Source organism: Rhinolophus ferrumequinum, chromosome 2, assembly GCF_004115265.2.
Source record: "Rhinolophus ferrumequinum isolate MPI-CBG mRhiFer1 chromosome 2, mRhiFer1_v1.p, whole genome shotgun sequence".
Lineage (NCBI taxonomy): Eukaryota > Metazoa > Chordata > Mammalia > Chiroptera > Rhinolophidae > Rhinolophus > Rhinolophus ferrumequinum.
Genome location: NC_046285.1, coordinates 98,757,506 through 98,783,957, shown reverse-complemented (window position 1 = coordinate 98,783,957; position 26,452 = coordinate 98,757,506). Strand labels below are relative to the sequence as shown.

At 36.4% G+C, this 26,452-nt stretch overlaps 1 protein-coding gene across 1 annotated transcript in view; it reads left to right on the top strand.

Annotated features, from left to right (window-relative positions):
* The window catches only part of SYNJ1 (synaptojanin 1), an 83,435-nt gene that overhangs the window by 39,777 nt on the left and 17,206 nt on the right, over positions 1–26,452 (top strand). The window contains 13 exon segments of the mRNA XM_033127443.1: positions 1,724–1,880; positions 4,126–4,149; positions 7,099–7,290; positions 9,279–9,363; positions 13,594–13,734; positions 14,012–14,204; positions 14,486–14,644; positions 15,623–15,779; positions 16,384–16,501; positions 16,601–16,816; positions 19,734–19,812; positions 21,299–21,461; positions 25,391–25,594. Of these exon segments, the coding sequence (XP_032983334.1) occupies positions 1,724–1,880; positions 4,126–4,149; positions 7,099–7,290; positions 9,279–9,363; positions 13,594–13,734; positions 14,012–14,204; positions 14,486–14,644; positions 15,623–15,779; positions 16,384–16,501; positions 16,601–16,816; positions 19,734–19,812; positions 21,299–21,461; positions 25,391–25,594 (1,888 nt within the window).

The following is a 26,452-nucleotide window of genomic DNA, read 5'->3' as shown; positions in this document are numbered from 1 at the left end:
GTGGGACCCTGGAAGCGTGCTTGAGATAGTTTTCATTATTTTACATACAATGTTGACTTTTTAAGTTGAATTTATTAATAACATTTGAAATCTCTACAATTCCTCAAGTTACTTCAGGAATAGAAACAAGAACATTTACCACTTCTATTGTTCTCCTTCAGCCTCTTCAGTATAGCCCCTGAAATTCTTTAAAGGCCATTCATCATCTCTAAGTCTTCTTTTGACTTCCAAATCTGCCTGGTCCTCTGTGTCCAGAGGTATTGGCCTTACCTGCAAAAGTTCCTTTTGTTCAACTCATAAAAATAATAGGTATTGACATCTACAATTATTTTCTTCTTAAATGGTTCCTCCTTTTAAAAACCTGAAATTATGAAACTTTCATTTATTCCTTTTAAATAAAGAACATAATTCTTGCTATTAAAACCTGATTCCCTACAACTATTCCTTAAAATATTCTTTTATGTTCTTTCGCCTTTTTGTTTCTGCAGTGACTAATATATGTACAGACATTACTTATATTTTCAGTGGTCTTTTATCTCTAACCTGATAGATATAAATTTTATGTTAATATACTAGTCTGTATTGAACTAAACTCTAACATCTGAACTGTTCTTTCTTCTCCTTTCTCTGGGTTCCTTTTGATTAATTGCCTGATAATGTGAATGGTGAGTGACTTCAAATAATGTTATTTGTGTATGGTATCATATGGAAGGGAATAACATTTTAAGCCTCAAATTCTTGTTATTTTTTTAACAAACAAAAATTATATATTGCAAACCAAAGTTATTTTCTAAAAGGCAAGTTTTTTTTTTAACTATCATCAAAATCTGTAAGATCAGAATAAATCTTCACAGTAATTAACATGCCTAAGTAAATATATGTTCATTAAAAATTAAACTCTCTCACTCTAGGAATTAGCCTAAATTTATTATTTTTATTATTTATATTTACAAAGGCAGTAAAATGACCTAAAGTAAACAGACTATAGTTTACATGTAATATTTATTTATGAACTGTAAATATAATTTTCTTTTAAACTAGACCTTCATTTTTATGTTCAGTTATAGCTTTAGCTAATGTAATTTATGAACAATTTCAATTTTGTTTTTCTACCGTTAAATGTACTTTGAAGTTTTTCTAAGAGTGTATAAATGCAGTGTGTCCTCCTTTATCTCCCTTGCTCTCCTCACCCATTCCATCCCCAAAGTCTAAAAGTTACAATGTAAGTAATTTCCTTGTTTTAAGTACACTTCAGTTTATTTTCTTCCACCACCAACCTCCCCCGCCCCCCCCCTTTTCTTCCGCTTCCCCCTCCCACTCCGGTTCAGCCTCCTTGAAACTCCCGTTCAAGCCGTTGTTTCTCGGTGTAGTTGTGTAGGACACAGCTCCCTGGCCCATGCTGGTATTAGCCTTGCACTCCAGTTTATTTTCTTTATAGTAAACAATAAAAAGATTTATTGCTCTAAATATCATTACTGGGTGCAGTTGAGACACTGAGCTTTTTCCCATCTCTTTGTGAAGAGCTGTTATCCCAATGAGGAAAAGAAACAGTGACATTTTGAGCCATTTAATGTGATAATTAGATATTCAAAATAGAATGACTAGGTCATTTATATTACAGTAAGATTATATAAAACTTCAAGTTTCAGAATACCTACTGAGTAAAAATAACACTATTTAGAATGAAAGTACATGATCCTTTTCCCCACGACAGGCTGGAAAGTTAAAAGATGGCGCTCGTTCTGTTACTAGAACGATTCAAAATAACTTCTTTGACAGCTCCAAGCAAGAGGCCATTGACATTTTGCTCCTGGGAAATACTCTAAATAGTGATTTAGCTGACAAAGCTCGAGCACTTTTAACAACTGGAAGTTTGCGAGGTATGTGTACTTTATATTTTACTTTATGTTATTCCTTCTAAAAGTTCAAGAGGTAAATGTAAACTTATTTACATAAATAATTTTTAGATCGAGTTGATTAAAATAGTTTTGGAAGGATATTCTATCAATGTAATTTTTCAAAATTGCCTTCTGCAAAGGAAGTTTATCTCTTTCAAAATGTTTATATCATCAGTAGTATTAAGCCATAAACTGAAACCCATGCATGTTTTCTTTTATAGATTATGATTTACAGGGTGAATAGTTTAAGTATTGCTAACTTTATATAAGGCAGGATATAGAAAATTCAGCTAGTAGAGCATTCAGTAGCCTAATTATGTAGAAAACAAATGCTTTGTTGAAAAAACCAGTACCTGTATTGATTATTTTGCTAATCACCACCCCAAAAGTTTTCTATAACTTGGTCTTACGTTTTCATTGCTATTGAATAAATATTAAATCTTATTAATAATTTAAAATATTGCTTATTATTGGACACTGTTAATCTCAATTTTAATATTTGACATAAATATATGGTTTTCAGGATGGCTTTTATCTTTCACTGTGTCTTTTGTTAAAATCAAAAGAATTTGAGCTTATATCAGTGAACATATATTAAGCAGCATCATGGAAAAACACAACAATCATTGTGGAACTTAATAAATTAGACTTCCTTAGTCTAATTCCATATTTTTTCTATTTTAACTTTTCAGCATTTTTATGTCTTCTGTTATCTCCAAACCAAACCTTTTAATTTTTCCTATTCAATTAGGAGAACTTGTTCCTCGTCAAGTAATGCACTCTGGGATAATTACTTGGTCAAATAGCTTCTCCTGGATTCTTTCAGAATTCTGACTGGTGCTGAAGGTGGTTAATTACAGTCAGCTCCTCAGGGCTCTGGAAGTAAGTTAGGGGACTGAGGCCTACGAGAGCTCTGAAAAACAAAACCTGGTCTTAGCGACTGCTTTTACCTTCAGGCTTTCTTCCTGGTTTCCAACAGTAGAGACTTCCTGTTTTGCATCATGTCACCTCTTTCCACCTGTGCCTACTTTGATATGAAGGTATTAATGAGCAACAATTGCAAGTAAGCAACTGAAGGAAAGAAAAGAAGTGAGGGACCTAAGAATTTCCAAACTTCATCATCAGTTTTTTAGTTTCCTGCACATTTTACTATGTGAAATATGCCTTTAAAAAAGTAGTCAGTTCTGCTATAACGCTTGTTCTAAGAATGGGAATTTGTTCCAACATGGATGATATATTAGGGAACATTTTGAGCATAATGCCAGTTCTGCATTAGATTCTACATTAGTTTCCGATTTCGCCGGCAGTAGCACTAGATAAACAGAGAACTGCACCAGCAGAACTGAGATGAATAGAAATAACACAGACATACACATATCACACACGTCAAACATCTCTCTGCCTCAGTTCACCAGGTGTGTTATAAGCCATACCCATCCACAGCCAGTGTTGCCACTTTCCATCTAATTTCAGAGAATCCTTCTTCCATCACTCACAATTACTCACAAGCTGCAGCCCACCTGTGGCCTATTTCGACAAGCAAACTTCAGGTCTTTTTCAAGATGAAGTGCCGTATTTAAGGAGTATTCATACATTTCTTAACTATTTAACGTGTAAAACTGTGCTATTGTTTTTATTGGGTTCCTTACTTTTTTGGTATGTCACTGCCTGAAGTTTTTGATTATTTTGATTGTTTTGCCCTAATCCCATTTTCCCTGTGGCTGTGGGAATTTGCACAATTTTGCAAAGCATGGTTTTTTTGGAATTCATTTGTTTTGTTATAACTAAGCTGATTGTACTTATCAACTGGTGAGTCCCAGAAAGAATCCTAACAGATGTATATTAGGACAGTATCTTCCATATGCTCAATATCCTCCAGCCTCTTAGGTTTTCAGATTTATAGTCTCCCTCACGTGTGTGCATATACGTGCACATACACATACACACCTACAGGAGCAGCCTGAAAAGCAGGCCTAAGACCTTCTGATTGTGTAACTCTGACATCACTGAGTCACTGTAGGATTTTTCCTAGATGCAGAATGTTTGCATCAGCTATTGTCATTTATTTTTAATCTTTGGTGTCCTATAGCCATAAAAAAAATAAAGTTATCAAATTGACTCAAAAGAAAGGAGACCATTTAGAATGTTTTGTCTTAACACTCTAGATTTTAACTGTAACTTGATGTTTTACTAATGATTCTTTGTTTTCTTCTTAATGCATCGATAGTTTCTGAACAGACATTACAGTCAGGTACAGTATAGAAAATCAATCTATAAATAAAAGCAGCTTTTTCTTTATGTTTCTAAAGTTGGTATTGTAAATAAATTAAGCCATATAAACGGAAACTTTCTCTTACTTTTCCCTCAGATTCTAACAGCATAAGTTGATACCTGTTTTGATCTGAGAAAAAAAAATTAAGTTTGAGAAAACTAAGTCACTTCATTTAGAAGAAAATACGCAATGCTCTTTGTCTTCCTGAAGCAAATGCTTAATTCCAATTACGTATAGCTCACCTAGTTTTAATTTCACTCTTATAATTCAATGAACAAACATTAATGGTATACTTGACTGTTAATGCACTGATGGAAAAACCCAGATATGACTACTGTGGATGAATTTCAGAGTACTGTCTATGACATTTATGACTACTCAGCAGTGTTTCTCACACATAGTGGAAAAGGCATTGACTCATGTTCTCATGCTGTGGATGAAATACTCTATGTAACTATAAGACCTGCACTAAAATATGATCTGAAATCTTTTACAAAGCATCAGGATTGCTAACAAAGTTAGAAGAGCTAAGTGTGTAAGACCTAAAGGTCATTATTTTCTTGCCTTTCCTGTTCATAGGTATCTCCTGCCTTCAGTTTCTGAACAAAGTTTATGATCTGGTCTTTAAATGTGAATCTGTGGCGAAGGGAACAAAAGCTAATCTCTTGCCAGAAATTTAATGGAAAAAGACATCTTCCCTTCACTTTAGATTTGATATCACTTAAGATTTGTTTTGCTTAGTTATTGTTCTGAATGTTTTGAGAAACTATTGGTTATTTTTTTGAGAAGAATGTAGGAAGAGAGCAAGCACTTCGTATAGTTTTGAGTTACATAATGAAATCCATTTTCTGAAATGATATATGGTGTTTAGGGATGGACATCTGTTTGAACATACACTCCTTTCTTTCTGCATATTACGGACCAACCAGTTAAGAAAAAGCTAGGATTTTTTTAAAAAGTTTTTATTCCATTTTGAAAACTGACTTTGTTAGTTCACACAACGTGGCAACATGTTTTTGTTCACACAATTCATTATTTGTCTTGCTGATTATTTTAAGCTGTTAAATCATTATAGAACTTCTGTTTTGATATAGGAAGGATTAGAGAAGCTATTTTCATTGTAGTAACAATGGCAATGACTCCAGTTATAAACACCAGTGATTCTTTATCTAGGTACAGCCAGCTTTCAGTTAGCTATACCAACATGCCAAAACAAATAATCTGCTTTCATTTCTCCCGACACCTCTATACAAGCAATCAAATCAAATAGGAAGAGGGCTAAAAATCTGCGTGTTTGCCTCTAGGATCACAGATGGTACCAAGATGCTACTTGCCTTTTTTATTTTCGTTCGCTGACAAAAGTGCTGTATCTTGGTGTCATAAAATAAGTAGTACCGTAATAAAATAAGGTCATGTGGTGAAAGGTGAGGATCATTTTGAGTTTCTTTTCCTCTTTCCAGTTAACTGCCAGTTAAGTGCATGTTCTATTTTTAGATGAAAGTCCTCTTAAGGTTCCATCCACTTTAAGTGCCGTAATTTAACTTAAGCAAAATCAGGTGTTGTTTAGAAGAAAGAAAGATACTGTGTTTCTCCAAAAATAAGACTTAGCCAGACAACCACCTCTAATTCGTCTTCTGGAGCAAAAATTAATACAAGACCCGGTCTTATTTTCTATAATATAAGACTGGGTCTTATATAACATAATATAATATAATACAGTACAAGACCAGGTCTTATATTAATTTTTGCTCCAAAAGACGCATTAGAGCTAATGATGCGACTAGGTCTTATTTTTGGGGAAACACAGAAGGTGGTAGTCAAAAAATATGTAGAACAAGAGGTGGAGGATCCAAAATGTATTGAACATTCGTTCATTTAACAATTATTTATTGGTCACTTACTATGTACCAGGCACTCCTGGTCACTAAGATACTACAGTTAACAAAGTAGACCAACATTTCTGTCCTTGTGGAGCTTTCATTGTTATGAGAGGAGACACATAGTTACAGGGTAAATAAATAAAATACATAGTTTGTATTTGTAAATGGTGATAAATGCTATAGAGAAAAACAATTCAAGGAGAGGATATGGAAAGTAAGAATGCAGATTTTAATAAGATGGTCAGGAAAAGCTTCGCTGGAAAGTAAAGATCCAAAGGAAGTGAGGGAAGGGTGGTGCAGGCAGTGGAAGCAGCCAGTGCAAAGGCCCCTGGATGGGAACACGCCCAGCTCCTGGTGAAACAGCAGGGAGGCCAGTGGCTGAGCAGTGGGTGAACAGGGCATGGGGGGCAGGTGAGGGCAGAAAGGCAAGGCAAATTGTGTAGGGCCTTGTAGGCAGTTAAGGCCTTTGCTTCCACTCTGAGAGAGATGGGAAGCATTTATCAGTGACTTCATTTTCCGACATCTCGTTATCATCTATAATGTATACATATTTTGTCAGGGAGCCATAATTCATCAAACCACCTGTCAGTAGCTAGAATCTTAAATGGAAATGTTCTTAAATGTTTTTGTTTGGGGAGAAATAAAACATGTATTTTTACCAGCCTTTGAATGAAAGTTACATGAGAGTCAATCGCTGTATTCCTTAAAGTGTTCCATCTCTAATTTTGTACATTGTAAAATAACGTAGCATTTCATTGAAGCAACTGTTAGTTCTGCATGTTTTATGTTGCTACAATAATTTTGTAATAGCTTTTCTTACTTTGGTTATTGTAGTTAACGTGGTTGAATTTTTTTTTTCAATTGTGTTGCTTAATTGCATCGTGCTGGGCTTTATGTTCAAGGCTGATCTCTTTTTGTGCCTCTGCATGTATTTTATGCTTGTTTGTGATGATGTTCATTGTACTTTCCAGACATCTCACAGTTATGAAATCAATTTTAATCAGTGGTTTAATGCAGCTAAAATTCTGTTGTGTTTTGTTTTGATTAGCCTCTTCTAAAGTACTAAAGAACATGTGTGAGAATTTCTACAAGTATTCAAAGCCCAAGAAAATCCGAGTATGTGTTGGAACCTGGAATGTGAACGGTGGGAAACAGTTTCGCAGTATAGCTTTTAAGAATCAGACACTCACCGACTGGCTTCTTGATGCACCCAAGTTAGCTGGCATCCAGGAGTTTCAAGGTTGGCTTTTGATAATAAAGGTTTCGTTAATAAATCCTGACTGATTTATTAATCTAGAAAACAATGTAGCACTTCACAATATACATTGCTTTAAAAAAAAAAGCTTCAATTTATAAATTTGAAGGCCAACATTTTATAGACCAAATCTATTAAAAACTTACATTTCTTTTTATTCCTACATCTTTATTTTATACTTTATTAAAAAAAAGGTAAAGTATTTCTTCCTTTGAAATTTGATTCTCAGGAAGTAGGATCCATACATAAATAGGTATCTTTAGAGGCAACCACACATATAAGAAAAATTAGTTCTGTTTTTATTCTTTTAACCTGACACAAAGCAAGCTTATTTTGTAATTGGTCATTTGAGTTTCATTTTTCAAATCTAGTGTGTGCCATTTTTCAAATGTAGTCCTCACTTTAGTTGCTAAGATAAGAAATATTCAGGGTGGATCATAAGTAGTCTTACAAAACTTGTTGTAACTTTTGTTGTTACTTCATAACTTAACCGTACTTAACTTGGCTGTCATTCAGTTTGGGTACTCTGCCACCATGCTATTAATAGCCAAAACCAAACATTAAAATGAGGATGCTTTTATTAAAATTTTGCTTAGAATCATGAATTCCAGTCTGCTTCCGTTTTTAGAGTCAACTTTAACTTCCTTTTTCAAATGGTACACATTTACCAAGTATTATGTATGAAGGTGGTGTGTGCAGGAAATCTTATGAGATACACATTTTACTTTTTTTAGTTAACTTTAATCATCACATCTTAAACCCTGAGGTTTTCCCCAAACTTTTATTACCACGCCCCTTTTCACATTTTACACTGAACCTAACTTGAAGTTGTAGTAGCAGTAGTAGTAGTAGTTATAATAGTAATAAACAGCCAACACTACAGTTATAAGTACTTCATACCTGTTTGTTTAATCCTTGTAACAGACCTACTGCATAGACACTATTACTATTATTCCAATTTCACAGATGAGGAAACTGAAACATAGTAAGGGAAGTGAGCCGCCCAAGGTCATGCAGCTGGTGGTGGCAAAGCCAGGACTTGAATTCAGGTAGTTTGGTTCCAGAGTCTTTGTGCCACAGTGCATTTTATGTGTGAACTTGGGCAAATGGCTTAGTTTTTTAGAGCCTCATTTTCCTGTCTGTAAATAACAGGCAAAAATAATTTGTCTTATAAGGTGTTTGTGTGGTAATTTAATGCCACGATATATAATAAGCATTGCCTATAATAGCAGTCAATAAATATTTTTATTTTTATTTTTTTATTTCTCAGTATTAGTTCATAGTATTTATAGCCTCTTTCTAGCTATTTATCCTCATTTCTGAATATTTAGGCCACCCAAAGTACCCCGGTCAGTGTATCTCAAGCAGCTTCTATTCTCTTTTAGTCGTAGTCAGCTGTGAGAGAGCTGATGGCTAGAATAGAAGGGTGTGTTTTAACCACTGAATCTCTTCTGGTTTTCCTGGATTTCTTCCACTTACGAAATAGCAAAAAGATCAAGCCTGTGGTTTTCAAATGTGAATGTGAAAAATCCCTCCCAACTGTTCTCTAATTTGAAATGGTTTCTCAACCAGTTTATTGTTTGTGCCTTTTCTGAAGAGTCCGTTTACCTCTCCAATTTTTATTTACTTTAGCCTTTTAAAAGTGGCTTGTTTCTGTGTTGTCCATGGTACAAACTTTGGCAAGAATTCTTTCAAAATGATTTCTGAAAGGACTTAAGGATCTTCTAGAATAATAGTCTTAAAGAAGCAAACTTAAGATACCTGAATAGAAAGTAAATTTAAATTAGTTTTGTCCCACTCATGGGTTTTTGCCATTAATTTGAATTTGGTGAAAATTAAAACACAAAAGTGGATTTTTGTGAGATCTGGTGTTGATCTTAGTTGTGTTGACACAGGGTGGGGAGGGGATGAGGCAGAGGTGCCATCTGACTAAGGCTATGTTTTAAAAGTCTTCTTTGGATGCTTAATTGTAGATAAAAGAAGTAAGCCAACGGATATATTTGCAATTGGTTTTGAAGAAATGGTAGAGTTGAATGCTGGAAACATTGTGAACGCAAGGTAAGCCAGAAAGGTGACACATGAAAAAATTTCTAGTTCCGGGACATGGAGGGCAGATAAATAAGTAGTTGTTACAAAGAGAGATTGCAATAATATATGTGAAGGTCCTCTTTAAACTGTAAAATAGCAGTGCTCAAACTTTGGTTTCAGGATCTTTCTACACTCTTACAAATATTGAAAATCTTAAAGAACTTTTGTTTATATGGGTTCTCTCTCAATATTTATCACATTAGGAATTAAAAATGAAAAAATTTAAACATTTAATAAATTTAAAGATAACAATAATAAGCCCTTTATGTGTTAACATAAAGAACACTTTTCTGCACCATAAAGAATGCTTTTTCCCCCCCCTGAAAAGTAACTATTTTCCTAAACAAAAATTTACGGAGAAGGATGACATTGTTTTGTAGTTCTGCAAATCTCTTTAATATCTGGCTTAAGACAGCTGGATTCTCACATCTACTTTTGCATTAGTCTGATGTAATATGTTGTTTTGGTTGAAGTATATGAAGAAAACCACATACATATGTAGTTGGAAATGGAAATATTTTAATAGACTTTTCAGATAATTTCTTCTCTGAGATTACATCAAAACTCAACAAATATAGTAGTTTCTTAAAGATTAATTGCAATATAGAATCTAAAACCATAGCAGTGAACTTTTTGTACTCTATTATATTGAAATTTATTGGTCTATCTTTTATTCTTGCATGATTTTGAAATGTCATGTATTGGTCATTTGGAAAATATTAGTTCACTGAGTTATGTAGATCTTCCAAATTTTGACACATTTCATTATACAGTATCAAAATATCATTGGTCACTATCATCACTGATCTCATCAGCAAATTCTTTTAAGTATTTGGAAGCTGTCAAGATCACAGCAGATACAAGTTTTTAAAAATTCTTACTTTTGCTTACAAACTCAAATTTTATTATTAGAAATAAATACTATTGGTTGTTTCCCTTGAAAAGACAGGATTGGTCTAAAAAAACGTTTGCCAAAATAACCTAAGTCTGAATAACCATGTCTGTTTGTCATTAGTTCTTTAAAGTAAAAATTGTATCCCATGAAAAAAGGAGCAGTTTAGCTCTCAACTTAAAACTGTCAAGTGCTACTCCGTGAAAACAACCATTATACTTCAGTGTGCAGCAGACATGCTGTGTGTGTCATTCCCATTCATCACAGAGTATCAAAAAGATGTGATTTAAGGATTGAACTTTGATAAAATTAATAATGTTTGCTGCTTCATCAAGGATATTCTTAGGTGAAATGGCATGTTTTAAACTGCAAATGCATGACTAAACTATAATGACTGCTCATACAGTCTGGTGCCTGGATTCCTGCTAAGGCATCGGCACTTCTACTCACTGTTGCTTTTGCACCGTGAGGCGAGTGTCAGTCAACACAACGAAAAAGGCACAATGTCTTTGTAGTAGTATGAAAATAGTTTTGACATCATGGATTCGGGGGACCTGCAGGGATTTTCCCAGACCACACTTTGAGGACTACTGTTCTGAAGCCTTATTACAAATGCAAATATTTGAGTGAAATCTAAACCTTAAGTGCTTTATTTTAACAAAGTGTGTCTACTTTAAAGTTGAGCCATTGCCCATCTTTTATGACATTTTTAAAGATTTTCAGAATAAAATTATAGGCTGAAACAGTATGGTATCAATCTTGCAAGTGACGTTTGTTTTTTGTTTGTTTTTTGCCGAAGTGAATAGCAGTTCATACAGGGAAGTAGAAAAATCCAACTTTATTCATTTTGCTGTTTGAAAATAGATATTCATGTCTTAGAGCATACTCTTAGGTTCTTACCATCAAATTGTTTACTTGTTTTCTAAGTGCCATGGGAAATAAATAGGTGGAGGTAAAGGGGATCAGGCATGTGGAGAAGGGAGGTACAGGCAGTTTTCAGTGGAACGATTAGGGTTCCTTGAGAGGATGACTTGAGTCAGCTGAAGAAATGAATGAAAGCCGCCATTCTCTTTTCAGAATCCAAGTCACAGTGGTGGGTTTATGGTAGGTAGAGAATCCATGTCTGGATTCGTATTTTGGAGGTAGTGTGGCATCGTGTTAGACAGACTAGATAGATGGATGTGAGGTCATATTCTCTGGTTTACCACTTGTCATTTGTGTGACCTGGAACAATGAGAAAACTTGTTTTTGCTCTCCATTGGAGGTCCTTGGGGACAAACCCATTACTCTGAAAATTTACAGATAAAGACTTAAGCATTCATTCTGCTTTCTCTGTAGGAACTGTGTTTCAGAGTAATTGAATAGTTAGAGAAAACTTCTTTATAGAAGAATTCTAACTTGTTACAAATGCCTATGGTATGCTGACATTACAAAAATCAACATTTTGCAATCCCTAATGAAATAATGGATCTAGGCAATGATCAATGGATGCTAAAACCTTAGAAGAAGGATTAAAAGGGGGGACTTTTCCTTAGAGAAACAACCATAATACACACAGAGAAAGATTATTAGCATCAGTATGTCAGAGATGAACCACAATAACGTAGAAAGATCGTCAGAAAATTTTCAAGTTTATGTTCTTTATGGAGAGGATGTTGATTGTCAAAATGACCATGAAGATCCTGCCTAGCTTTTTTTGTTTCTTGAAGAACACTTATAAACTTTAAAATTGAAGCTATGATTCTGTCATTATTTCATGTCGTTACAGTGCTTATTATTACATACTATAGATCCTGCCATAAGTGAGTACGTTAGTTTTCTAAGAGACTGCTGGAGTATTATTAATTCAATTGGAACAGTAATTAACTCAGTAGATTGCTGGTGGTCTCAAAGAGTTAAAGTACCTTCCAAAATGTTATATGTTTCTGAAAGGGATTTTTTTTTTTAAAGAAACAATAAACAGCCTCAAAATAGCTAAATACACATTGAGGCAAAGTATATGTACAAAGCACACATCAGATATTTGGAGAGACATCCAGGAACATTACATTTTGAAAGGCAAAGTAAGAAATGAATACAAGTAACTTTAAAACTAGGTGGAATATAAACATGTAAAAAAAGGGAGGGAGTACTTTTTATTGTTAAGAGTTGATTAGATTGTCACCATCTGAACAGCCTATCAGGTTAACATCACAGAGATGATGTATTTCCTGCTGAGATGCAAAAAGGGTGACTGTATCACCCATGAGGTTATTTTTGCCAAAACAAATAAAATCGAATGTGTTTCTTAAGCTTCTACATTAACCAGTTTAAAACAAATGTGAAGGATAGAGGGATAGGTTAAGATACCACGAGGACACATCAGCCAAATCCAGACTGTTGAATATTTTACAGACAAATGCCCCAGCTTCTTAAAAACAAGTGGCATTAAAAAGGGGGTGGAGAGGGTTGAAAGACAAAGATTAAGAAAGATTCAAGAGACATAACAAGCAAATGCAAGGTGTGGCCTTGTTTGAACCCTGTTTTAAAGAAATCAGCTGTAAGAAAACGTATTTTAGATAATCAGGGAAATTTAAATATGAGTTGAGTATTAGATGATCTTAAGGAATTGTTAATTTAAGTGTGATAATGGCATTGTGATTATGTAAAAATAAAAATGTCCTCTTACATTAGAGATGCGTACTAAAGTCTTTACAGGTTAAATGGTATGTGTCTTAGATTTGGTTTAAACTATTCCGGGTTTACCCCTACCCCTCCAAAAAAAAGGGAGAGGATGGAGACATAAAGATTGGTAAATGATGATAATTGTTGAATCTGGGTAGGAGTTATATGGTAGTTTATTTTATGATTGTCTATTTTCTCTGTATATTTAAAATGTTTCTATAGTAAGTTTTTAAAAAGATAATTATAATCCAGAAAAATAAGGAAAAGGGGGAAAATGAATCTGGATGCATGTACTTCTTCTCTATTATCCTAATGAATACTTAAGGAAAAAGTAATGTGTACAAGCTTGAGGTTACTTACATGGTGAGTACTCATTTAAAAACAAGTATGCTTAAATTTCTTTGTAAAGGAGTAGTAGCTTAGATTTTGAAATATATTCATTCTTTTGGCTAAATTTTGGGTTTTCCTTTTTAAAGGAAACAAGAAACCAGCCTACATAAAGATTTCACTGTTGGTACAGATTTCATGACTGTTGGTTAGTCTTATTAAATTTGGGTATATAAAGGTATAATTGACAGTTGTCATAAAATATGCCGTATTGTCAATATCTTTTTAAAGATTCCTTTTTTCACATGTTCTGGTAGCACAACAAATCAGAAGCTCTGGGCTGTGGAACTTCAGAAGACCGTCTCCAGAGACAACAAGTACGTGCTGCTGGCTTCTGAGCAGCTGGTGGGCGTGTGCCTGTTTGTTTTCATCAGACCTCAGCATGCTCCTTTCATCAGGTCAGTGACCAGCACTCGCTCCTGAGGCCTCTTCCTACCATCAGATAACCAGGAGGAGGCTCCAGAGAAACACTTATCCATGGTTCTTGTTTTTAAATGTGGTTTTGATTAAAGAGTCATTAATAGGAATTGTGAAAATAGTACAGTTTCACAGCCTTGCCCTCAAATTGCCACATGATATGTAGTTATTTAATTATGTAACATGTATCCGTAATTTCTGATGCACAGGCAGCTATTGAAATTTCAGATCTCTGATTTAGAGTTCTTTGTTCTGAAGGGATGTCGCAGTTGATACTGTGAAGACCGGAATGGGAGGTGCCACTGGAAATAAGGGAGCGGTCGCAATCCGAATGTTATTCCACACGACAAGTCTTTGCTTCGTTTGCAGCCACTTTGCTGCGGGACAATCACAAGTCAAAGAAAGAAATGAAGACTTTGTAGAAATAGTACGGAAACTGAGTTTCCCTATGGTAAGTCCCTGCTGCTTGTTCTTGAAGATGGAGCTCAGAAACGTATTTTAATCTACCCCAAATTCTACATCAGCTTTTGAAAATTTAAAGTAGTTCCTAGAAAATTTAAGGTAGTTCCTAGTGTTTACCTAAATAGCTATTTCATGTGTTATTAGTATTGGGTTAAATAAGAAGGGCATGGACTGGGGGAGGCAGGCATATCTGAGGCAAAGAGATAGTTGTAAAACATTTTTTTTTAAATTGATTGTTTTGAATTTAAAGTCCCATCCCCTTGCTTCCAGGGAAGGATGCTGTTTTCCCATGACTATGTATTTTGGTGTGGTGATTTCAACTATCGAATTGATCTCCCTAATGAAGAAGTTAAAGAGCTCATAAGACAGCAAAATTGGGATTCTCTTATAGCAGGAGATCAACTTATCAACCAGAAAAATGCTGGACAGGTATATACATACTTAAGAGGATACTTGCATTGAGAAGGAAATCTTGCTCATGAAACGTGCTTTCCTTAATCATAGTATTGCCTTTTCTTATAATCTCTTGAAACATACATATATGTGTGTGTATATATGTATATATGTATATATTAGTTTGATGTAAAAGTAATTGTGGTTTAAAAGGTTAAAAATAATTGCAAAACCGCAACTACTTTTGCACCAACCATATATATATATATGGTTTAACAAAGACAGAATTACTTTTCCTTTTTTCAAAAAAAAAAAAAAAGGAAAGGAAAACCCATGTTAATTCCTAGGATGAAAAATATATTATGTCTCTATAAAATTCACTTTAAAGTAGAAGAATGTTTTGTTTTGTTTCTGTGACAGTAAATTTAGAATCTTATTCTTTAGGGCTACTGTTTTTTGACTTTAAAATCCTGTGGTAATAGGCTTTATTTTTTTCTTCTTTCATTTCTCATATCATCTGCCTTTTTGAAACTTATTTCTTAAAACTTTTTGGCCACAAAATTTTGAAAGAATTTATTTAAAAATGATTTTCTCAAAGTATAGGTGATAATGGCCACTCAGAATGGTGCCTTCGTGGTCATCAGACTTACATTCCATCACTTTGGGCACCATTTAACCTTTTTAGGCCCTGGGTCCTCATTTGAAAATAAGACATCAGACCGTATGATTTCCAAAATCCCTTACAATTCAGTTCAAAGGTCTGGTGAAATTTCCTTGTTCATGTTTTTGTACTTTGTTTAATCAAAGGTCGAACAAGTAGCATGAAAAAAGGCCACGTCTTAGGTTATTTTTTCCTAGGCTTTGTTCCATTCAGTTAGAAGTGTTTATCAGATGCACACAAATTCCCTGTGAGAGTCTCCAGCAAATAATAGACATTTAATGAATGGCTGCTTCAATGTAAACAGAATTCTTGTTTGCTTTTCAAGTAACTTACTTTGTATATGTTTATTATAGATTTTTAGAGGATTTTTAGAAGGAAAAGTAACCTTTGCTCCGACATATAAATATGATTTGTTTTCTGAAGACTATGACACGAGTGAAAAGTGCCGCACCCCTGCATGGACAGACCGTGTCCTCTGGAGAAGAAGGAAATGGCCTTTTGACAGATCAGGTGGGGAAACAGACTTCTGCATTTCAATGAGTTAACGCAGATTTTATGAGGACGAGGGAATGGTATAAATATCAAGGGAGGAGGGCTGTTTTTTTTCAACAAGGGTTATCTAGAACAGAAGAAATAAAATTTAAATACAAACAGATTTTTAAAAATATCCTCAGACTTCTTTATAATAATTTATTTAATTTTTCAGTCTATTTCTTTCAGTGACATAGTTTCATATAAAGAGAAGCAAGGAAACATTTTTATGAAATTTTCAGTTGAATGCTAGCTAAGGTTTTTAATATGTATAACTAAAGTGGTTTGCAAATATTACGATCTGTGTGTTGAATTATTTAGGAAACCCTGTTTGGTCACAGGCCTTTAAGTAATCTCAGAAGTAAAGCCTTATTTTAATTTTTGCTAAGTAAAGCATAAAATGATAAAGTCACCCAAAAAGCTTTGTAACCTAAAGGTGTCTAGACTTCCTGCCTATTAACAAGTGTATCTGGCATCCCAGCCTCAGACAACTGAAGCCAGTGAAGCAAAGGAGAGAGCTCCTTGTTTCCCTTGATCTGTCATCACGTAGCTTCTCTTACATGTTGTTTTATTCTCATTGCAGCTGAAGATTTAGATCTTCTAAATGCTAGTTTTCAAGATGGAAGCAAAATCCTCTACACCTGGACTCCGGGTACTTTGCTGCACTATGGCAGAGCGGAGCTGAAGACCTCCGACCATAGGTTTAAACAGTCTCAGTATTACTAACGGTGCTTGAAATTTATTTTGAAATTGTCTCTTCTTAAACGTTTCTAACACATCTGTCTTTCCTCTGCCTTAAGGCCTGTCGTTGCCTTGATTGATATAGATATATTTGAAGTTGAAGCTGAAGAGAGACAAAACATTTATAAAGAAGTAATTGCAGTTCAGGGTCCACCAGATGGTACGGTGTTGGTCTCAATCAGAAGTTCTGTACCAGAAAATAATTTCTTTGATGATACTTTGATCGATGAGCTTCTGCAGCAGTTTACAAATTTTGGTGAAGTTATACTCATAAGGTGAGTAAAATATTTACTGTTCAAAAGTAGCTCATGATTCATAAATAATATTTTCTATATTAGAAATTACCTTATTTAGTGTTTGAATAATATATGAATATTTTTATTTTCAAACTATGGGAAAATCATACTATAGAAATGTTATTCAAAGAGCTGTCAGGTTTTAAAACTGAATTCTCTACTTAGAAAATTATAGTTCAATAGTGAAACTTGACAGGAACAATTGATGACAAAACTATGTGCATGTTTAGATGTGACCCTCCAGATTCCTATATAACATATAAGCCCTATGGCAAAATGAAGATGTGATTCTATTTTATTTTTTTAAGGAGAGGTAAAAGTAAAGCAGAGTGATTTTTTTTTTTCCCTCCTCAATTTAAGAAATTTGATGTTTTAAGTAATTTTAACTCATTTAATTTCCACCTAACATCAGTGGCAGATGAACACTCAGGAGTCATCTGTGCCAGTCTTGGTTTCCATTGTTGACTTAACCATCTGCCTTTTGCAGAACCAGGTGCCTCTTCCATTATTTAAAAAAATGTTCTCTTCCAAGTGTATGGCTGTTTTGAACCGTTGAATAACATGGATGTGTTTGCGTTCCATGGGGAGAGGTACTATTCAATTCCTGTCTGCTGTTCATCCGCTTCTTTAGGCGTGTTTTATAGATATTCAGTGGGCAAATCTCTGCTGAGGATGAGCAGCGGAGAAACTTGAAGACTTGCTTCTTGTTTGTAATCTATTTGGAAGACCAGCATGCGTGTACCAGCCTCCTTGGATCTTAAACACAATAGAAGCCAGAACGACGATGGTGTGGTTTCTTGTAGTGGGAGAAGCAGGCCCAAGAAACCTAGAATCCTTTCAGACAGTAAACAAGCCCCTCAAATCTTTTGACAGAGATCTACCCCAAAGCTTTAAAATACAACAAAAAAATCTCTGAAACCTTCAGGGCCGTAGGGAGTACATAGTGAAATCTCAAGTTTGCAGATGACAGGAAGCTTTGCAAGTGCAGAAACGCCAGACCCAGGAGCATAATGTGGGCTGTGTGAGTGGGCGGTAAAGCAGCGGATAAGTGTCCTCGTGAGAAAATGTAAAGTACTGCTCTGGGCTAGAGGAATCCAAAGTGTGCGTAAGGGATGGAAGACTGCCTGTCATTAGAACCCAGTCTCTGGAGCCAAAAGGTTTCCCCAGTGCTATCACCATTAGAAACAGTACGGTAACGAGGCAAGGCATTGCCCTTAGATTATAAAACCAGGAGGTGCCTCCAGACCTGGAATATTCTGGTTGTGACACCTTCAGACAACAAAGTTGGAATACAAAAAGCAGAAGATTAAAGTAAACAAGGAAAGGACTGTCAACAGTAAGGCGAAACTGATCATCACCTTTTGATCTAGAATAAGACAGCCATTAAAGTAGTGACGGAAGTCTGTAACCCCCCTTATATATAAATAAGAGCTTCCCTGGAAATGTAGATGGGACAAATTTAGATGTATGTAGATATTAATTGAGGGGCGGGGGTGGAATCTAGAAGGTTTTACTCTAATGAGTGAAAACAGGAAGAGAATACAGCTTCTAAAAGGACCTACACAAATCCATGGAGATTACAAACAGAATCTCTTGTTAAAGTTAGAAATGTGTAAGGAGCACATTGCTAATTAAGGATAGGACCAAGAAATCTGCCTTGCCATATGACCCCAAATGCTTTGGTACCACTATCAAAGAACAGATCATGTTCAGGGTCAGGGGACTGGTGCAGGATGAGTACAATCTTATAGTAGTGATTAGAACCTTTGGAGGAGGGATAACCTCCATTGCCCACAATTTGAAAAAGGTACTCTTATAGTATTTAGGTATGAACGATGTCCCTATATCTTTCAAATGATAGTATCCTGCAGCTTAGAATTTTATGCCAAAGAAATTGAGTCACTTACCTTGGTCATGTTTGAGTGACTGTAGAAATCTCTTCCGGGCCTTTGATTTAAACTGGATAAAATATTTGTGCACACTTTGTTTTTAGCCTTTTCCTCTTAGTATCCATAACCCATACTTTTGAATCCGAGAGAGAGAGAGAGAGAGAGAGAGAACATCTATACGTGTACACGTTTTCTTGTCTCTCACCTTTGAAAAATCTGTAAGGATTTCTGAACTTGATTTATACAGTTGGGAATAGTTCAACTCATAAAATTCTTTCTGTAAATAAGACTGATAACAGTATAATTTGTTTAGTTCTTTTTTGTGTGTGATAACATTACATATCAGTGACCATCTTCTTCAGAACTTGTCCTAATGTCCTTTTTATTTTTTACTTTTGGGGTTTCTTACTTTAAAATTATAAACTTAGAATCATAGCAAAGGCCACTGAAGTCCCAAGAGAGTAGATGGCTGTCAGTGAATAAAGACAAGGACCATAAGCTAAGGTTCCCTGGGGGAGGTCTGAGATACACAGACAGACAGACAGATTTTGATGACAACTCTGTCTTCTTTGTTCATCAAAGGAAATTTACTTCAGGGAAATAAAAAATACGTAGTATTAAATATGGGTTCAGGACACTTGGATTCTAGTCCTGTAACTTACTCACCTTGTAAGGTCACTTTGAACAAGCCACTTAACCTCTGGCCCTTTTTTCCCTTGTCAGTGAGATAAAGGACTGGATTTGCAAGGATCATAAATGGAGATCCACGGCCCATTTCTCCTGGGAAACTATTTTATGAGCATAGTATTTGAAAGCCCTTTGAATTTGAACACGTTGGGGGAAGAGTGCCCTCTCTAGGTCACCACGGGCCCTACTGCTCTCCATCTTGTTTTTTACTTCCCGGCCTCTATAGGCCCTTGTTAATCAATAATTATTAGATTAGTCACTGGGCTAACTGGCTAAGGTATTAATTATGTTTTTTTATTGTTTGTTTTTCTTTCTTGAAGATTTGTAGAAGATAAAATGTGGGTTACATTTTTGGAGGGAAGTTCTGCCTTGAGTGTTCTAAGCCTAAATGGTAAAGAGGTAAGTTAGCATTTGTTGATTCTAAACCATTCTGCAGTTAACTGTCTGAAGATTATATTTTTATCGACATGCAGCAAGATCATCTAAGTGTATTTCCAGTTCAGGAGGATAAAAGACCTTATAGTGTGCTTTAGTATTTATTATTTAGATTAGATTCTGACTGTTCAGGATTATGTTGGTCCCTCCCTACATAGTAACCCTTGACATAGACTAAGAAAAAAACATGTTTACCACCTAATTTGATTTTAATTATATATTTATATAAAAGCTTTTAAATTCTTAATTGGGATAGATATTTTCCATAGAGTAGAAAATGTTTCTATCAAATGAAGAAAATGCTTTATTTACAAAAAAGGGGGAGGAAGGTGCTCGTTATTCCTAGGAACTGGTTTTATTGGCTTGAATAGTGGTACTCAGGTACCTTTTTCAAAGCGTAGGTAAAATAATTCCCATAGAGAATATAGTCAATAATATTGTAATAACTATGTATGGTGTCAGGTGGGTACTAGCTATATCAGGGTGATCAAGAAATTCTAATATGAGTAGTACTTTGAGCCAAGGAAGATCTGTTGTCACAAAGGTACCAGCTATCATCACAGCATGTTGGTCATAGCCACCGACTTCATTTGGAAATATTAGAAAAGCTCATATATTATATATACTCCAGAAACTCTTCAAACAAAGAAAGTTAAAACTGTAGGAGAGAGCTTACATTTTAGAAAGAAAATTTGTTTTAATATGAGTTGTAAATGAGAACGTCTTTCTAGTGTACAATCTATTTTGACCAAGGTGTCTTGTGGCTATCTGCAAGTTTTTTTAAAGTATTTTTTAAATACATCAATAGGACAGTGTAACTTGATTTAATGTGTTGGTTATTTTAGATTATACTTTTGTCTAAAAGCACTCAAATTTATAGCAAAGGCAAAATGCTCTTTCATGATAACAGTCCTATTATCAGAATGATTAACTTTCGTTGAAGATTTTAAGTAGTCTCAATATTCTTCTAACATTTGAAATGCTTTAACTGCTTTGACAGTATAGCAGTTTTTAAGACCATATGCCAAGCAGGGAAGGTCTAAATGAACAGGAAAAGTATTTTAAAGATTTTCTAGTGTCTCTTCCATAGTTATTTCATATAGGAACAATTATTTAATCTGTGGATCAGAATCATAAGTAATATAAAATTATGTAGCACAGTTGTCAGCAGATTTGTATCTGGTTAGGGAGAGATACTGACTGCAGCAAAGGAAACTTGAAACTGTGTATCCTAGAAAAGAAGACCTTTGACTTAGCAACATGAGTGTTTAAAGAGGAGATTTGGAAATGCTTACACTAGTTGAAAATTCAGAATGTTTGAAACAGTTATGTTGAATTGCTAAATTAAGCCTATACTGTTGCATAGTGTAACTAAGGCAGTCACTTTATTCCAAGATAGTTAATTTTCATGCCAATGAATTTTTATTTTCTGTGTCTTTTACTCAACTAGTTATTGGGTCGGACTATAACTATCACTTTAAAAAGTCCAGACTGGATCAAAACTTTGGAAGAAGAAATGAGTTTAGAGAAAATTAGTGTTCCGTTGCCGTCATCAACAAGCTCTACCCTGCTCGGTGAAGATGCGGAGGTCGCAGCAGATTTTGATATGGAAGGTTCGTTTATTGAACACATTTGACTTCTGTACTCCTAGATAAATTTCCTTCCCATCAGTAAAGCTTTGGTCTCCAAGTTTATACTTCTCTTCTAATAACACACATAGCAGTATTAGATTATGTTTTGCATTGTATTGTGTTTATTTTGCTTATATCTAGACTTCAGACGTATTTGCCATTCTGCTGTTCAAAGGTTAAGATCTTTACTAATGTTCGTTTATGTCCTTATGTGATAGGAGCACAAGTGTTTTTGGGGAGTGGTTGTTTTTGGGGCGTGGTTGGTCTCACTAGTTGCAGTTAAGATAGAAAAGGAGAAATTCAGAGTGGGTATTCTGACAGCGGAAATGGGTTCAAAATAATTACTATACAAAGGGATATATTTAAAGTAATTTTAAAAGATTCTCAAAGTAGCTAAGAATACATGCATTTGAAACTGAATCCACCCATCTAAACAGCCATTTCAAGTGTAGAATATGGGACAGGTTATCTGGATATAATAATTTCCTTAAACATGATTAAGAAACGCATTTACTTTCTAGTATTATATGCGTATTATTCTAGCATGTTTTCCATAAAAAATGCATACCTTTGTTTATAAAATGACAATACATCATATTGTGATAGCCTGTACATGTAGATAATAATGCATTTAAGATTTGAACACCTTACAAGATTATCTCTAGTTTCCACATTTCTCTGTTTGCTTAGGCCACACATTTCTCTAGTACCTTTTATGTGCCAGTACATGCTAAATGCTGGAAATTCAACAGATGTCAACCTTGCCCTGCCAGATCTCAGCTTAGTGGGTATTGCACCAAGTAAGCAGGCAGTTATAATCAAGTGATGTAAATGCAGTAATGAACCATGCTGTGGTAGTTCATGGGAGAGTAGCCTAACCGTAGATTTGGGAAGTTGGAAGAGGTATCCCAGAGGAATTGAAATTTAAATTGAGAATCTGAAGGCTGAGAGTTAGATTAGAGGGTCAAAGGGGTGAAGGAGAAAGAAAAAATGTTCAGGGGCCTGAGGGGGAAGAAAGGATCTAAGCTGGTTATGCAGGTATGCCTGTGAGGGAGTAAGGGAGAATGAAGAAGGCAGGCCAGGAGCAGTTGTGGGACGGAAGGTGAATTTGGTTTTGAACACGTTGGATTTGAGGTGTCTGTAATCTGTGGGGCCCAGATGTAGGCTGTGGGTATGTGGGCCTGGTGCTCAGCAGAGAGCTTTGGGCTCACAGGGCGGCGCTAATGGCACTTAGAGCCAGGGTTGTTTCTTAGCATGGCCAGAAGGATGATAGGATACAGAGACGGGAGAGAACTGGCTATGTGACTGAGAACAGAGAAAAACAGACTTTAAAGATAGGCTGAAGAAGGCTGCCCATAAAAGGAAAATGAGAAGAAACAACTAGAAATGTCCAATAGCCAAGAGGATAGAGTGGCTTAAAAATCAAGGAAAGAAAATAAGTTTGACGGAGAAAGGCAAATACCATATGATCTCACTTACCTGTGGAATTTAGAAAATAGAATAAACGAGCAAACTAAACAGAAACAGTTTCAAAGATACAGAGAAAAACTGAGGGTTGCTAGATGGGAGGGGGTGGGGATGGGGAGAAGGTGAGGGGATTAGAAAGCACAGTCAATAACCACAGGATGCCTCGGGGTATGAAAGACATTTGGGGAATGTAATCAATAATGTTGTAAAGATTCTGTAGGGTGTCACATGGGCACTTGTCTTATTAGGGAGACCACCTCAGGGATGATGTAGATGTCTGATCACTGCACTGTACACCTGAAGCTGAAGCTGAGTAATAATGAATGTCAGTTATAATCATATATATATATATATATATAGTCACGGGATGCGGAGCACAGCATAGGGCAGAGAGTCAATGGAATTATAACAACTACATACGATGTCAGAGGGGTAGTAGATTGGGGGAGGGGGTTATCACTTTGTGAGGGGGTAAATGTCTAACTAGTACATTGTTTTGTACACCTGAAACTAATTTAAAAAAAGGAAGAAAGAAATGGTGACGAGGAAAAAAAAGGAAGAAAGAAAAGAGAAAAAGAAAAAAGAAAATCAAACAGAAGAGGAAATGGCAGTGGTGTTCTGTGTCACTGAGAGATGAGGAGAAACGAGGACTGCAACTTGTCCTTTGGATTAAATAACAGGGAAGGAGGCTGTGGGTGACATTCACGAGCGTGATTTCAGTGGCGTGGTGAAGCCAGATGGTGGTACATTGAGGCGTGGATGGAATGTGAAGAAGTGGAGAGAGTGTCTGCAGACAGCTCTTTAAAGAAGATTGGCTAAGGGCGAGGCGATTGCTCCGGGGATCGGGGGTGCAGGAAGGGTTGTGTTAAAATGGCTTCAGAATGCCTAGTGCTGATGGAAAGGGCTGGTAGAGGGCAAAGGACTGATGGTGTTGGGGAGGGCGCAGTGAGTGACAGAGCAAGGTCGCTGAAGACGCGCCGGCGGGTAGAGCCCCACATGTTCCATCCACAGGCATGAGTGCCACCCGTGTGAGCAGATCCAGCACGGGGCCCGGTGGTTGGAGAGGAGGCGGGCAGTTCCCGTCTGAACACTTCTCCCTGTGCAGTTTAAGAGCTGAGGTTATCTGCAGGAATAGGGCGACCCACAGTTTCAGGAGAGTTGAGAAGGTTCAAGACGAAGCTCCTGAGAATGGAGAGCCACCCAGAAAATTGTGGAGTTACCAGGCAGCTTTGGGAGCCCAGATGAGGCTGAAAAGGACAAATCTGTGACTGCCATCATTGGGCTGGTGGTTTTCTCCAGCTCTCGGCAGCCCACGTGCTATTATGGAAGACTAAACAGTGTAATTGATGCAGATGAGACAGAATAGTTGACAGAGAATAGCAGAGGGCTGTTGACAAGGAGAAACGTGGAACCTGAAGACAGTACAGAGAAGCACAGGAGTCAAAGGCCTGGATCCTGATGAAGTCAAAAGAAGGAAGAGTAACTGAGGGAGAGTAAAGGTGGTCGGAATGAAGTGTTCGGAGTTTATTGTTTTAGAGGCCTCCCAGTTCTGAGAGGGGGTGGGGCAGCATGTGTGTGTTTGGAGTGGAGGAGAGTGTCAGTAGGGATAAGACCATTTCAGTTGTTGATGCATAGTCCACGTGGACTTTGATGTCACCCAGAAAGGTACCACCATCCTGCTCTCTGGTTAGTCCTTGGTGAATGGGTTCAAGTAACAAGAAGGATGGAGCTTGCAAGTATGGTAGCAGGGGGGCGCACAAGATTTTACATCAATTCCTGATGGCATAGCCTCAGAGAAATAGCCCTTTTGTTCAGGGTTGGAAGATTAATGTTCTGGAATTGGAGTTAGGTTGCAAGGGAGGCAGTCTCGCCCCACTTTCCAGCCCTGAGATAAGGAGACATGAGGAGACCTTAGGGGAGGGCCAGTGTTCGGTTGCAGCAAAGAAGGGGTGTGTTGGGTAGGAGCACAGGGGAAGAAAGTAGTGAGAAGGCTTCGAGGGAAGGGTGTGGCTTCCCAGAACTTGTTTACCCCAGGACCAGACCTGTCTTTGGTGAGGGCAGTGGAAACGGGGCAGTTCCACAGAGCAAACAGGAAGGGCTGGAGGGAGAGCATAAACTTTTGAGCCTGCCAGCACTGAGATAGCTGCCCTGTGGAATATAGAAAGCCCTTGAGTCAACCCAGCTCCAAATGTTGTCACCACTGGCATCCTGTTGCTCTGAGATAATAGAATATCTTTGGTTACATTTTCTGTAAGAGCATTTGTACTAATTCTGGTTTTATACATATGAAATTTTTTATGTATGCCTACATGCTTAATCTGTGCATGTTTTCAGTGTCATAATAGTAACATGTTTGTGTATTTAACCCCTTACAATCTAGATTGGTTGAAGAACTCTAAGAAAGCTAAAATGGTGGTAACTTGGATAACCTTGCATTTCCTTAGGGGACGTTGATGACTATAATGCTGAAGTAGAGGAAATTCTTCCTCAGCATCTCCAGCCATCTTCAAGTTCTGGCCTCGGCACTTCCCCGAGCTCTTCACCCCGTACGAGTCCCTGCCAGTCACCTACAACTTCAGAGGGTCCTGCCCTCCCCATAAGACCAAGTCGAGCACCATCAAGAGTTCCTGGGCACCCAACTTCACAAAGTGTGTATTGTATTTAAAGTTTTGTATGACTTTCTCTAGCCAGTGTGTTTGATTTTAGGTGGTCAAGTCTCCGATGCCTTTGGATCTCCTTTAGAGAGCCATTTTCATTTAACTTTCATTCCTATATGCTAAAGTGTGCTGTGGCTTTTGTGCGTACAGAAGAGGAAGCTTTGTAGGTGTTAAGCCCTAAATGGAAACGAAACTCATTGTCACCGTCACTAATTGAGACTTTTCCCTTAATCCTTTCCTCTATGTGTTCAGGTTTGTCCCTTTCTTACAATTGATGATTTTCTACTGTATAGTAAGAACCCGTAACTATTTGGGCTTAGCTGTACATCTCTACATTACCCATATTGTTGAATGGAGCAAGAAGACACAAAACAAATTTTTTTAATTGAAATTGTAGCCATTACTTCTCCAAACTTGGAAGGTTTGTTTTTGGAAGCTGTTATATTACATGATTAAGTCTGTTCCATGCTAGCCAGTGTCTTCAGAAAATATCTTCCATTTCACAAACTTCTCAAGTTTACCCCTACTACTCTTGAGGACTGGCGTCGTTAAATAAATTCAAGATAAGCTAAGGTAGAGAGAAAGTACAGATTATAACTAACTTAAATACTTTGTGCTGTCTTGACAGGGCCACTCAGTAAATCCCCTTCAGCCCCTGGGATCTCGGTAAAAGTCCACATAGAGCTAGCGTTATTGCTTCCGTGGAACTGCTTTGTTAATGATACTGAAAATGTGTGTCATTATGCTACGGTACAAATTTAGAAAAGTAGCAAAATAGAGAATTTATCATATGTATATAGGAAGTTCCGTACCTCTGTGCTCACACCCACTTGGAACCTGATCTTACCT